General features: G+C 39.0%; 1 protein-coding gene across 1 annotated transcript in view; it reads left to right on the forward strand.

The window, feature by feature from the left end:
- NDRG1 (N-myc downstream regulated 1) overlaps positions 1-15,302 on the forward strand; it is a 74,977-nt gene that overhangs the window by 45,725 nt on the left and 13,950 nt on the right. The window contains exons 5-12 of the mRNA XM_074265060.1: positions 976-1,096; positions 4,049-4,111; positions 5,217-5,277; positions 6,444-6,530; positions 8,870-8,926; positions 11,090-11,193; positions 12,404-12,460; positions 13,741-13,792. Of these exons, the coding sequence (XP_074121161.1) occupies positions 976-1,096; positions 4,049-4,111; positions 5,217-5,277; positions 6,444-6,530; positions 8,870-8,926; positions 11,090-11,193; positions 12,404-12,460; positions 13,741-13,792 (602 nt within the window). The remainder of the gene's footprint in view (positions 1-975; positions 1,097-4,048; positions 4,112-5,216; positions 5,278-6,443; positions 6,531-8,869; positions 8,927-11,089; positions 11,194-12,403; positions 12,461-13,740; positions 13,793-15,302) is intronic.

Genomic DNA, 15,302 nt, shown 5'->3' on the forward strand with positions numbered 1-15,302 from the left:
GGTCAGAAAGAACTAGAGATTAAAAAACAATCTGAGAGTAAAAAAATAGTTAAAAAGAGGAAGAAAAATTGAGAGAGAGAGAAAGAGAAGGAGGAAAAGGAGGAGGTTAGGATAAGAGAGAAATAGCGACAGACAGACAGAAGGAGGGAGAGAGAAGAGAGAAGAGATAAGTGAGAAGAGAGAAGAGAGAAGAGAGAGACAGAGAGAGAGACAGAGAGAGAGAGAGAGAGAGAGAGAGAGAGAGAATAAACCAGAAAGAGCTAGAGATAAAAAAAAAAAAACACTGAGAAAAAAAAAAATAATAATAATAAAAAAATAGTATCTATTTCCCAGGGTTGTTGTAAGGTTAATGAAATACTTGTTAAGTGCTGCTTGCAAACTTATTGTATAATTATTAGCTATCATTATTTAACAGAATTTAACAGTGAAGGTACTGAACATAATAATTGTTAGCTATCATTAACAAGATTTAACATAATAATTGTTAGCTATCATTAACAAGATTTAACGTAGTAAAGATATTGAACATAATAATTGTTAGCTATCATTTAACAAAATATAACATAATAAAGATATTGAACATAATTTAACATAGTTATGGTCAATATCTGAGTAGCATTATTGGGAGGGAGAATCTGATATTAATCCTGAGGGTAGACCCTAGGACTAGTGGGAGCTAATTGAAGGTTTGAATTTAGTCTAACTAAAGAGGTATTTCCTAATAATGGAGCTGTCCAGCGTTTGAATGAGTTGCTTTTCTGATAGAGGCATTCTCTATTATCTATCAAAGGGGGGGGCTGCATGATAAAGGATTTTAAAAATCTGATGATTTCTAACTTTCGCTTCTGTAATTCAGTGATTGTAGGTGCAGGAATCTGTGCATCTGTCTCCTGTTTGGTGTGAGCAGGAAGAAAAGTGCGCCTCAGATCATGTAAAATTAATTCTTTGCTCCCCTTTTTTCTTTCCATTCTACAGACAAAACCTGCTACAACCCCCTCTTCAATTCAGAAGACATGCAGGAGATCACCCAGCATTTTGCTGTCTGCCATGTGGATGCTCCAGGGCAACAGGATGGAGCAGCATCCTTTCCTGTGGGGTGAGTGTTGGAAGGATGCATGTCCTTTGACTCTAAATGAAATCTTTTCAGATAATGTTAGAATTGGAACAATACTGAATCTTAGGGTCGTGAATTTAGATTTAGAAAGGGATATTAGTGAACATCTGTCTCAAGTCTAGCTCCCCTTATTTGTCAAATGGGGCACTGAAGAAAGAGAGATGAATACTCAAATATTAAGTGGCCAAGCCAAGGTAAAATTCATATTCTCTTGACTTCCAGTACTTTCTAATGCACTGTATTAGACCTAGGGTAAAGATACAAGGGGGAGAGAAATAAAAGTTTGAAGAGATGAAGAAGGGATGACAAATTGAAGAAGAGCAAATGTTAGCAATTCATCTCTGAGTTACTATTTTTCATTTGGAGCACCTGGGGGGTTTGGTCCGTAGAGAGATGAGTTCATATGTGGCCTCAGACACTTAACTAGCTGTGGGACAATCATGACTTCTATCTCAGCTTTCTTATCTGTAAAATGGGGATAATAATAGCTTTTGTGGGTTGTTAGGAAGATCAAATGAGATAATAGCAAAATGTTTAGAACTGTGTGCTTTTACATTGAAATCATGTTATAAATATAAGTCATTTCCATAATTTGTAAAATGCAGATGTTAGATTAGGAAGAGTCCTTTAAGGTCATATTTTCTCTCCTCTTTTTTATAATTGGAAAAAACTGAGACCCAAATATAGAAGAGTGAATTATCCAAGGCCCAAATTTGTTGATAAAGCTCTCTTCCAGTAATTGACTATATTATAGACATTGCTCAAGTTCCAATTCCGGCAGTTTAGTAAGATGTGGGGTGCAGAGGGAGAAAGTGACAAGAAAGGTCCTAACAGGTGCTTCCATGATGCTCTAAGGGGCTTTCCTTCATTTCAACACAGTTACTGACTCCTGCCCTTCTCCCCTAGTTCCATTCTCCTCAATAAATTATCTTAAATGATTCCTAAAGTCCCTTTGAGACTCAGCCTCCAATTCTCTACAGTTTTGACCTTTTCTGATTTCCCCTAGTTGTTAGCATCTGCAGACTCAGCCTTCATTTCTCTACAGTTTGGGCCTTTTCTGATTCCCTTAATTATTGACATCTCTTTTCCTCAAGATTTCTTTTGCCTTTTGAATATATTTTGTGTTTCCTGATCTGTGTAAATGTCTCATCTTCTCCTGAAAAAAAAAAAAAAAAGCTCCTTGAGAACAGGGACTGTATTTCCACATCTAACATAGTGCTTGATATATCATAGACACTTCATAAAAGCTTTTTGAACTTGAAGAAGGAAATTAAAACCCAGAGGAAGGAAAGTGACTTGCCTAATAATGCTTTACACCCAGTTAGTTAATGGCAGACTGGGATGGAAAGCCCTGCTACCTGAGTTTTTTCAGTAGAGTGAGATTCTTTTTAGTAGAATAGCCCTTCCATTCTGCCACATGGAATGGACTATGCCTGTAATTTAATTATTATCAAAGCCCTTGGGACTTAAAACAACATGATTTTTCTCTACCACATTATTATATTACCCTTTCAATTTTCTAGGCAGATGGAACTGTACAGAGGGAGCTCGCCACTGTTGGAGACTGATCTCTTAGAGGGCATCTTCTTTCCCAGCCCCCTTCTGATTATATGATCAAATAATGAGATACTGGTGGAGGGAGGAAGAGCACCTCAGTGCTTAAGGGATTAAAAATGGGATTCTGATATCATTAGAAATGGGCATTTATTCCTTAACTCATAAAGAGATGGAACTCATGCTGACCAAGTAATTGAAATGAAAAGGCTATTGAAAAATCAAGGACTTGGTTAATTATTAACCAGCTGTTAAAAGTAATGAGTGGTCAGTAAATCTACCTTTGGGAGAATAGAACCATTTGACTTGCTAGCTTAGCAGCTTTCACTCAGAAAGGCCTTTTTGAAAAAGTTTGTCTCCATTGTCTCATGGAATTCCTTCCCTAGGACTACTCTATAGCAAGGTTTCTTAAATTTTTCCATTTGCAAATGGCTTTTCATTTGAGAAATTTTTTTATGTGACTTAAGTATATAAAATAGGTATATTATTACTGATAATAAATGATAATTTTGCGACCTCCACATTCAGTTTTGTGATTTCATGTGAAGTTTAACTGACAATTTAAGAAGCTGGGCCCTAAAGAATATATTTTTCCATAGTTTGAAACCTGGCTTCATTTCTTGGATAAATCACTTTTTCTCTGAGCTTTCAGTGTCTTTATCTGTGAGGGTTATTAATACTTTTCCTAGCATATTGAAAGAGTATGAGCCTTGACCAGAAGAACAGGCGTTCTCCTATCTACAGCTCTCAAGAATGATCCTCTCAGCCTCTGCTTTTTAAAATCTCCAGGAGGGAGGTCTCCGAATCTGGAGGCCAGCTAGTGCCCCTTTGGAGTTCTCTTGTTATTGCTTTTCCTTTCTATTGAGCTAAAATCCACCTCTCTGCAGCTTCAGACTTAAGTTCTGCCCACCAGGGCCAAGTAAAAAAGACTACTCCCTCTTCAAATATGTGAAAACAACATTTCATCTTCCCCCTGAATCTTTTCCAGTTTAAAAATTTGCCAGCTCTTTCAACTTATTCTTGGATGTTTGGGTCTTGCCCTTTACCATCCTATTCCCCTCTCTGAATGTATTCCATTTTGTCAGTATTCTTCCTAAAACATGTCAAACAATATCACCACCACCATCCTCCTCTTCCTAGCTAAGCCTTATATTCCAAGCCCATATGACCAAGCTCCCCACTGAAGTTAGCTTCAGAGTCTGATTTTCTGTTGCTTCCTGCAGGTAGATCAGCCTCAGAGACAGGGCCAGAGGAGACCTTAGAAAGCATCCAGTTCAGCCTGCTTATTTTACAGATGAGGAAACTGAGTCAGATTGAGGTGAAGTGATTTGCTTTGGGTAACTGGGCTTTGTTATTAGATAATACTCTTTCTTCCCACAGGTACATGTATCCCTCTATGGATCAACTGGCTGAAATGATTCCTGGAATTCTCCACCAGTTTGGGTAAGAACAATAGAAAAACATTTTTTGGATAGAAAATAGTTTTTGTTTTTTGGTGCCTTTAGTTGTAATCCTTTTTCTGCTAGAGGCACATGGATATAAAGATGGGTTTTGGACCTTGAAAAGAGGAGTGGTACATTTGTGTACAGGCTTGTTTTTATGTACATTATTATTATGTATATTATCTTTTATATATATTCCTCAACTATTCTATAAATTAAAAAAAGAAAGAAATTGGCAAATGGCACAAAAAATTTTGCCTCATATAATTGAGGCAGCTTAATTTTCTTCCACTGTGTACAGTCACCTGGGAGTGTAGAAATATAGTTTGTAGATAATAGGAGGTGTCCAACTAACCAAAATTTAGTATCTATTGTATACCCAGTACTTGAAGCATGTTAAGGCATCAGTGATAGGAAGAGAAGGGGAGCAGAAGAACCCCATATAGAGGAGAAGGCATTTATTGAAAGACATGGCAGGGAAGGAAATTAGGCCATTACAGGACTGAGAGACTGGCAGAAGAACGTGGAAGAGTTAAAGGGTAGCAGCTAGTTGGGCAATCTCCCTTACTTCCAGCCTCCAACCTGAATAGATTAGCATCTTGATTTTGAGTAGAAATAGTCCCTTCATGTTTGTCTCTTCCCACTTACTTTCTTCTCTCTTGTTATTTTATTGAAGACTGCTTCTTTCTTACAGAATTTTTTTTTTTCCACCCACTAACAATGATCATCAAGTACAGAGTCCATCTTCCTGAGTGAAAGATGCTGTGTTGTAAATAGTCATTCCAGTAAATGTCACAGACTCTAGCTTTCAGAAAATTGGGAGACAGAGAAGGAAGGGCATGAAGCCATAGCGATGGAGAGGTCACGGTCCCCTGTCTAGTTACAAAGCACTGATTTGTTTGGGGGAGAGGAGAGTGTTTTGCTATTTTGATAGGATACCATTGTGGCTGTTGAGTTAGCTGTCAACTCAAAATAAACCTGACCTCATCAGAAGGGGGCAGGTAACTAGAGCAGAAACTGGGCTTTTGTTATTTGTGGGTTTTTTGGGCCCATTTAACAAGAGGTCCTCTTGTTCCCTTTGGGGGGCATTTGTTTTCTTCCTACAGACTGAAAAGTGTGATTGGAATGGGAACTGGAGCCGGTGCCTACATCTTAACTCGATTTGCTGTAAGTCTTCTAGTTTCTCAGAAACTTTTGAACTCATTTCAGTGGACATGAGACCACAAACAGACTGTTATCTGTCATGCCCCACTTCCAGTGGGTGGGAGTCTTCGTAATAAATGCATCAGGTTTAAAGATGAAATACATCCCTCTTGGCTTTGGCAAGCCGCAGTAATCTGCATTCTTTACTCAATTTTCAGAACTTCTTAAAAGAATTTGAGTTTAAGAGGAGGAGGGCCAAGGTCTCCCCTTGAGCTAAATGACCCTTTTTTGGGGGGATGGGGAATGCAGACTGAAATGGAGAAGATGAAAGGATAATAGCCTGCATCTAAGATCTCTCCTAGTGGCAGCCAGGCAAGGCACTGGATAGAGTTTTAGTTGAAATCCAGCCTCAGATACTAGCTCTGTGACTCTGGACAAGTCACCTAACCCTGTTTGCTTCAGTTGCCTATTCTGTAAATGGAGCTGGAGAAGGAAAGGGCAAACCATGCCAGTATCTTCACCAGGAAAACTCCACACGGGGTCACAGAGTCAGACATGAATGAAACAGCTGAATTGTACAGCAGGACCTCTCCCTAGCTGTTCAAGAGCAGTAATAGGTAGAAGCTGCCAAGTGTCCAGTTTAGACACTAACTTCAGCAATTAGAATTTCCTTAGGAAGCTGTGAATGCCCCTTTGTTGATGATCTTCAAGCAAAAGCTGGCTAGATTTTATAGTTTTTAAAATTTAATTTAATTTATATTTATTTAAAAATAATTTTTATTATATTTTATTTATGTATATTATATTAAAATTACTAAAATTTGTTATAGTGAGGGTTACTTTTGGGTATGGATAAATTCAGATGGCCATTGAGATTTACTTCCAAGTTTCAACTATAGTGTGAGGGGAACATAGCCTTGCGTCCAAATGTCAGCTCTGACACTTGGTAGTTTATGGTGAATGGGGTCATTGACTTGATAGCTAGAAGGGGCATCAGAGATCATCTATTCCTGGTTTTTCATGAGGAAATAGACCTAGAGAGGGAACCTCAAAATCCAAGGGTAGCTAACAGAGCAAGGATTTGAAATAAAAGTTCTCTAGTCTCTGGGCTCTGAGAGACCCTTCTAGTTACAAAATGGTATTTCTGCTTACCTGTTATATTTCTCATTTTATATTGTCTTCTTTCACAGCTCAACCACCCAGAGATGGTGGAAGGACTCGTCCTCATCAACGTGAACCCTTGTGCTGAAGGGTGGATGGACTGGGCAGCAACCAAGGTAAAGAAATGCAGTTTTGGAAACATGCGTGTGTTTTCTGTAAGGAGATCTGTAGGCCGGGAGCCATGATCTGCCCTGATAGGAAGCGGTACCTTGAGCTCTGTCTTATTCCTGCAAAAAAGCATTTTCCTTGGCCTGGGCCGCCCTTCAGCTGGGAGCTCTCAGTAAATGTGGGTGGGAAAAGCCCCTGAAGCTGCCCGTTCCTGAAGCAACAAGGGTCCTTCTAAGCCAGCACTGATCCATGCAACTCTTAGCTAGACATTTATTGGGTTTTTTTAAAAAAATATTTTTTTTGGAAGTATCTCGCATCTTTGCCAAGAAGAGAATAAATTGTTCCAGATGAAATGAGATATATAGCCTTTCAGTCTGGGAGCAGTTCTGACTTTTCATTTTGAAAATGTGTTTTTGCCAAACTTGGGGTGGCTATCAAGTGACACGGAGGCGGTGAAGTCATCTCACAGCTGAAGGCTTGATGCTCCCGGCACATTGAGTTCATCTGTGCAATCTTTCCCTCTTCTTCCTCAAGCGTGGGTGGAGGTACAAGGTGGAGTCCCTCCCACCCTTCTTCACTGGAGGTCTTCAGATGCAGCCTGGGTGATTGGAGATATATTGGAGCGGGGTTCTGGAAGGGGCTGGAATGGGTGGTCTTCAGAGTTGTGACTGTATCAGGGCTCTGAGCTCTGTAGCAGCCTGAGACCTTTCACAGTGGCTCATACATATACCAGTTCAGCTATGTGCAGTGGAAAGAACCCTAACAAGCTTCATAGCACATTCATTTCCTTCCTTTTCTCTGAATCAGAGGAACCAAAAAGTACAACTTTAAAACCAGGCAGGATTAGGACCTTGCCTTTCACGATAAGAGAAAAACCAGGGGTCTTAGTTCATAGTGTTATTCTGATTTACTGTTACATTTACTGTTGAGTTTCTCTATCACTGTATCAGGGCCTTGAGCTCTGTATCAGCCTGAGACCTTTCACAGTGATTCAGACTTAGCCCATTTCAACAGTATGTGCAGTGGAAAGAACCCTAACAAGCTTCATAGCACATTCATTTCCTTCCTTTTCTCTGAATCAAAGGGAATAATGCCTAAAACTACAACTTTAAAACCAAGCAAGATTAGGACCTTGCCTTTGAGGAGGCTTAAGAGAAAAGCCAAGGGTATTAATTTACACTGTTACTCTGATTTAATGTTAAACTTTCTGTTTCTGGTAATCACTTCTCCCTGTCTTTTTCGGGATGGGGAAGACTGGGGGACATTGTGCTTAAGAAAAGTTGTATTTTGATTTTTTTTTTTTTTTTTTTTTTACACAAGATCATTTCCCAACATCCCATCCTTCCCCTTGGAGTCATTCTGCTTTTGTAATAAAGAACAATTAGGCAAAACCCAACAGACAAATGGCCACATGTTTTAAATTCAACAATATCTATGACACCTATTGTTACCAAGAAGGCCAAGATTGTTCATTGCAATTAATTCTTGTTTGACTGCTTTTTAACCTGGTTTTTGTTTATATTGTCATCATTCTGGATCTTCCATTATCATTTGTTTTCAGAGCATCTATGCTTCCCAGAACTCTATTTAGTAATTTTTTTTAAATAAAATTTTTCTTTGCCATTTTTCTTTTTTAAAATTTATTTAAACCTTAAATAGAAAATAGCAAAAGGAAAGAAACAATCTTTGCCATGTTCTTAACAGAACATAGGAGAGGATTCAAAATATAAACCAATAAATTTCCATTTCATGAAAGCCTATAAAATAAATACTACACATTGGGTTCAAAGTTTCCATCTTTGATTCCTGGTGAATTTTCTTTTGTTTTCTGCTCTGTACTTTTTACTTAATTTTTTTTTTCTTCTTTCCTTCCCCCAGAAAGTTACAACTAAGTATGGATATATGTAAATATACATATTCACATACACACACATACGTAGATATCTTATAATTATACATTCATTTCCATCTGTGTATGGTCACACTGTGTTTGTTTCTCCTCTTTCTCTGAATCATCATTTTTCATCATTTCCAACATCACAGCAATATGTCAATCTTATATACACTGTTAGTTATTTTAAATAGTCTGAGGATTTTTAAAAAAACAATAGTATTCTGTTACATTTACATTCCACAGTTTGTTGAGATTCCCCCTTGGACAGGACCTGCCTTTATTTCCAGTTGTTAATGCCACGGGGAGTATTGCTAATGAATATTTTTCTGTGAACAACCTTTCTTTCTGTCACTGAGGGGTCAGAAGTGCCCAGAAGTGGGATCACTAAGGTACAGATAGTTCAGTGACTTGACTTGCTCATTTTGTTGTTTTTATCTGGTTTATCTGGTTTAGATCTCTGGGTGGACCCAAGCTCTTCCAGATATGGTGGTGTCTCATTTGTTTGGGAAGGTGAGTCATTAGAACAAATCCTACAAGAACAGGACCCAACCCTAACCCTCTAGATCCAGATCTACATAGGTTAGCTCACACCCCTCAGAACACAGGCAGAGGAATCTCAGGCTTTCTGTGCTATAAGGAATGAGCTTCTGAATGAAATTTACCCTTCTTCCCTTATCTAATTTGATAAAAGTGGTACCTTTGTGTGCTACAAGTAGCAATGAACAAAGGCTGATTCGTGGGGATGACATTATTTGTGATATGCATATGTCAACCATCTCACACCCATGTTTGTTTGTTTTTCTTGATAATTTTCTAATCATTTAGATTTTTCTCCTCTGTCATTCTTTTTTCAACCCTCCCAGTGAACCATCTTTTAGATAATACCGATTTTTTTTTTTAAAGAGAGAAGGAAAAATTCCTTCAAAGCGAATCAATAGCCTCAAAAAATTGACATTATAATGTATCATTTCGCTCCTGTAGATCCCAACTTTGCCACTCATATTTAGTACAGATGCTTCAGATTTCTTTGTCAGTAAGTGGCAATTTTACATTTAGACTCTTGACTCTGGTTTTATTTGGCTGGAGTATTTGGTGGGGAGAAACCCCCCTCATTTCTTTCTTCAGTAACTAAAACTGGTAGCTCATTAGTAGTAGGCCATCTCCTTAACTCGACTTATCGCTGACCTTTGAGGAGCTAAAACTTTTTTTTAGTTCCATGGGATCTTAGAATTTCAGAGATATATTAGCTCCCCTTCTCCTTTGGAAGCCACCCTAGTGGTCCCTTGACCATAAGCTTAAGATTCATCTCTACGTTGAATATCTTGCATTACTTGATGGTTACCCATATGGGTATCTCCATTAATGGGGACCTCACTATTTTACGAGGCAGCCCATTCTGTTGTGGGGCACTTTTCTTGTGGGATGGTTTTGCATATTCTGAGCTAAATAAAATCTCTCTCCTTGTAACTCCCATCTGTGGCCCCCGAGTTCCTTCTGCTGGAGTTCTCATGAGAGTCTTTCAGATCCCTCAGCCTCTTTACATCTTTTCAGGCTGGTGAGGCCTTTGGATCCCTTCTCAGAAGTGGTTTCTCCTCATATTTGCAGAGAAGGATAAATTTCATTAAGAGGCTAATAAAAGCGACTCACAGACCCCTTAGAATTAACCAAACCTATCCTATCAGTATGATGCTAAGCCCATTTGTCTCTCCATGAACACACATGTGGCAGGACGGCTTGCTTCTCCTTGGCTGCCGGTTTCTGCCAGTTGGTTTTAATCTGAAATAACAGAAGGGTTACTCACAGGCTAATTCTTCTAGTGGTGTTTGTAGCTGTTTGACCTTTTTCCTCCTTAAATAATCCCAGACTCTGTTTTGACAACAGTCCCAGCTCTACATGATTAGGGTCTCCGCCTCCTCCTTCACTAGCTGGATGTTACTGATTAGGTAACACTTCCAAGCCCAAGCCCCATGCCCATCCCTAGGGCTCTCTAGCCAGAGGGGAATGTTGTTTTGAGCTGTTGTTTGGCCAATTATTTCCCAAAAATAAACAAGAAAGGAAAAAAGAAACTGGGTTTGTGCTGAGTTAGGGGGTCAGACTATGTAGATTGGAAGTGCTCCTCCCCTGCCTCCTGCTTTGTGGCTTAAAAATGTCGCACTTCACTGGTGCTGTTGGCTTTCAAGCAGAGAAGGCTGGGTAGCAGTATAGTGGAGAAGGATTGAGTCAGGAGCAAGAATTCTGAAGGCTACCCTAGATTCTGTATATGATTGTATCACTTTCCCTTTATGGCCTGGAATTTGGACTGGATGATCCCTAAGGTCCTTTCCCACCCCAATGGCTCACATTTATAATGCTGTAATGCATATAGTAGGGCTATAGATATTATTATACCTGTTTTATGAGTGAGGCAACTGAGGCCCAAAGAGATGGTGACTTTTTTCAAGGTTAAACCAGTTAGTAAATACAGAAGCTAAGTTTTAACTCCCTCCTCCAAATTCATTTCCCATTTCCCATAAACCACCATTTTACAATTCTAGGCAAACCCTGCTCTGATATTTCTAATTGGCCAAACTTGACTGGGGCTTTCCGTTCCCATTCCTTCCTTCTGATATGGTCTATTAGTTGATGAATTCATTGATGTTTTTCTTCTCCCTCACCCACTTCTCTTAATCACAGGAAGAAATGCAGAACAACATAGAGGTAGTGCACACCTACCGCCATCATATCATCAATGACATGAACCCGAGCAATCTCCACCTCTTCATTAATGCCTACAACAGGTAATGCCTTTGGAATTGGGTCACTTTCTCATTGGCCTTCAGTTTTCTTGGTAGAGAAATGTCCAATTAGGTCTTTCCTAGCTCCAGTGTTCTAGGTTTTAACATTTTGTGTCCAATTAGGTCTCTTCCAGTTCTACTGTTCTAGGTTTTAACATTCTATGTCCAATTAGGCCTGTTTAACATTCTAAATTTTCAGGTGCCTTCCATTTTCAACACAATAGATTCCAACAAATTGTATTCACTCTAACATTTAATGATCTGCAGACCCTTACAGCTCTTTTTGTTTTATAATTCAGATTTTGCATATAAATATATTATAATGTTGGGTGCTATAGAACATTAGAGCTAGGAGATTCCTAATAAGACATCGAATATTATAACCTGCAATGTTGGAGCTTGAAGACACTGGAAAAGTTAAAATGTTAGAGCTGAAAACTTCATAGGATATAGAATGTTGGAATTGGAAGAGATCTAATAAGACATAGAATGTTAGAACCTACAGTGTTGGAGCTGGGAGACACCTGCACATATAAAATATTAGAAGTGTTAGAATTAGAAGTACCCTTTGAGCATAGAATTAGTAATGAAAAGACTCTCAGAACATATAACTAGAATGCTGTAAATAGTAAGAACTTTAGAAGGTTCTGTACAAAATGTCAGAGCTACCTTAGAGATCATCTTAGTTTAGGAAACGGACTTAAAATTTGTTTAGTTAATCTTTAAAATAGTTATTTCTTTCCTGTGCCCATTTTTTTGGTCTTAAGTCGCTTTGCTGGGAAGGGAGGAGGATCATGGACAGCACCCTCCCCCTTCTCTTCTGTATAGATGGAAATTCACAAAAATGCCATTTTCATTTTTTCCCCCATCCAGGATTGTCAGAGTAATGGTGGTATTAGCTTTTCATGAAAGATTGAGTGCCCTTGTGAGAAAAACCATATGTGGGACATCCAGGAAATAATTCTGCTCATTTCCCCTGAAGTGTCCACACTTGAGCTTCGGTCTCCTGGCAGACCGGGGCTTCCACCAGACATGTTTTCACCCTCAGTGGGGCCAGGAAGGCTCTATCAGCCTAGCACCACAGCTGATGTTGATGGGTTTCGGGGCATGTAGAGTCCAGCGGGTCATCCCTGTTCCCAGGTCCCCTAGTGCTATTGATCTTTCTCTGCTGCCCAAGGCAGCATCTGTTAATTACTTTGGCTTATTTCCACAGTCGCCGAGATCTAGAAATCGAGCGTCCTTTCCCAGGAACCAGTGCTGTCACCCTACAGTAAGTGGCTGCCTTCCATATGTCTGTTTGCAGGCTGAGCCTTGCCTAGAATTCCCAGATCTCTTCCAAAATGACATTTGTAATCCACTTTTTATATAAATTGTCTCATTTGGCCCTTACTATTCTGTGAGGTAGATGTTCTTTCCATTTTTTTTTTTGGAAAAGCTCAGAGAAGGGAAATCATCTCAGGATCAAACATGAAGTTTCAGAGCAGAACCCTGTACTAGGTGATGCAGAGGAAGACCTGAGTTCAAATTTTGCTCAAGACACTTATTAATCTGACCCTGGTCTCAGTTTCTTCATCTATTAAACGGAGATAACAACAGGCTCAGCTGAATCTCAATTTCTTCATCTATTAAATGGGGATAACAGTAGGATCAGCCTGTTAGGGTAGTTGTGAAGATAAAAAGAAACGACAGCACTTTGCAGACCTAACAACAAAAAAGATAGTTACTATTGGCAGGCAGGCTCAGGATTAGCTGTTCTATGTTTTCTGATTTATAATTCAGTTTTATTCCCAATGGGTAGATGTAGATAGTTGGCTTAGCCAACTATCATGGCAACCACAGACAGAGTTTTCTTTGACGGGCATTTCGAGTCACATTTTTGCTGGAGTTGCCATTTGATTTTCTGGGATCAGTACCTGAGACAGTTGCTTTTCTGCAAGCTGTGCCTAATAGATACAAATGAGCATCTTTCCCGAGTTCTAATCTGACAGGATGAGAGGATAAAGCTGATTTTTTCTGGAGCTTTTCTTGATTAAGGAGAACAAAACAGTGTTCACTCAGGGACATAGGAGTGTACTGGATGGACTTAAGGGGGTGGCCCAAAGACCCAGGTCCTAAGTCCACCTATGGCTGATATCCACTACATGGAATATAAAACTTTGTGTTCATTTGTTAGCTGAAAATAAAGATGTCTCTGGTAAGGTCCACTTTAGTCCTAGACCAAGTCCCACTTGGTCATTGCTTAGGCCCTGATTAACTCAAGTAATGGAAATAGCAATTGTTTCTATTTTGGCCAGAAATCCTCTCCCAGAATGATTTTTTTTTTTTGACTAGGTAAAAGAGGCCATTCTTTACCTCAGTTCTTACCTAGCCTTAATCAGACTGGGTATTGCCATAGTAAAACTGAGACCTATTAAAGACTTTCCCTTAAAAAGGCCCAGGTCTCGCCTTGTATCCATGGTCATCTCCAGTCGTCCTTCTCTATGTCTGGCTACTGGACTTAGTGTTGGCCCTTAGGACTGACACAGTTCCTTTCTCTCTGGTCATACACAGGTGCCCTGCATTGTTAGTTGTGGGAGACAATTCACCTGCGGTGGATGCTGTGGTATGTAATTATTAAGTTTTTTGTAATTACAGTTTTGCTATATAAAATAAGAGCTTTGTCATCTGTTGTGTTGGAAAGACCCAAAATATGGGTGAAGAATAAGTGCAATTACAAAATAATCCATATTAACTCTGTCAGGTTGTATTGCCCTAAGGGTTTTCTCTATTAGACTACAGGGAAGTGAGAATCCCATTATATTTTGCCTCCATAAGTCCACACCTGGAGTATTTTAATGAGTTCTGGGTACCATCTTTTAGAAAGGACATGAATAGGCTGGAAGGGTGATCAAGATGCTGAAGGAATTTGAAATCCTGCCCAATGAGGAGTAGTACAAGAAACAAAGACGAGCCTAGAGGAGAAAAAGAATTCTTAGAGGGAACTGGATCTTGTCTCTTCTTGTATTTGGAGATTTGTTGGGTAGAAGAGGGAGTAGACTTCATTCCTGAGGGCAAAATAGAATATTGGATGGAATTTAAAATATATTTTATTGATGCTTTTTTTTTTTTAAGAGAAAAATTACTCTTGTCACTTCCTATTGACAATTTACTCCCCTTTTCCTCGAAAAAGCTTTATTCTTTCCCTTGTAACAAAGAGATTAAGTTAAAAACAAATCAATATTTTGTCTGTGAATATACTTCATTGCACTCTTGTAATCTGCTAAGAGGCAGCAAACAGGCGTAGTCAGCCTCTGAAATCACCCTAGATCTTTGCTTTGAGATCTCTTAATATTGTTTTCCTTTACATAATTGTGGTCATAATGTAAATTGTTCTCCTGTTCTGTTTACTTTGCTCTGCTTTGTAGGTGGAAATTTCAGGTAGACAGATTTGGACTCAGCTTGAAGAAATACTTTCTAATGATTGGAATGGCCCCAAATAAAATTGGCTGGCTTTGGGAGGGAGAGAGTGCTTTAAGTAGGGACTGGCTGGGTAGCCAACTGTTAGAGAAGGTGTAGAAGAGCAAATATATTTGTCCCTGGCTCTTTACAACTCTTGAAATTCTATGAATAACACACACAACTCACTATTGCTTACAAAAAGCAAAAAAGTCCCTCTTTTTCCTTTTCTAATAAAGGACTAGAATTCTAAAGACTATCTTTTCCCCCGGCTTAGTTCCTTTTTGGCAACATCATAGGCTCTAAAGTTGGAGAAATTCTTTGAGATGACTAAGTTCATCTTCCTTATTTTTATAGATTAGAAAATTGATGCTCAGAGTCAGAATATAAAATATGGAGAATGTGCTATTCATGCCCTTGTGAGGAGAGATGGGCCCCATATGAGAAATTCAGTGAATCAGTCAATAAGTATTTACAAAGGACCAGTCAACACGAATTTATTAGTATATGCTAGTTATATTAGGCACTGTGTGCTAAGTACTAGGCATCCAAAGAAAGGCAAAGGAGAGTTCTTACCCTCAAAAAGCTAACTTTCTAATAGGGAAACAACTATGTGCCAATAAGAGATATACTGGATAAAAAGAACTCATCAATCCAGGGGAGGCACTAGCCTTAAG

This window comes from Sminthopsis crassicaudata, chromosome 1, assembly GCF_048593235.1.
Source record: "Sminthopsis crassicaudata isolate SCR6 chromosome 1, ASM4859323v1, whole genome shotgun sequence".
NCBI lineage: Eukaryota > Metazoa > Chordata > Mammalia > Dasyuromorphia > Dasyuridae > Sminthopsis > Sminthopsis crassicaudata.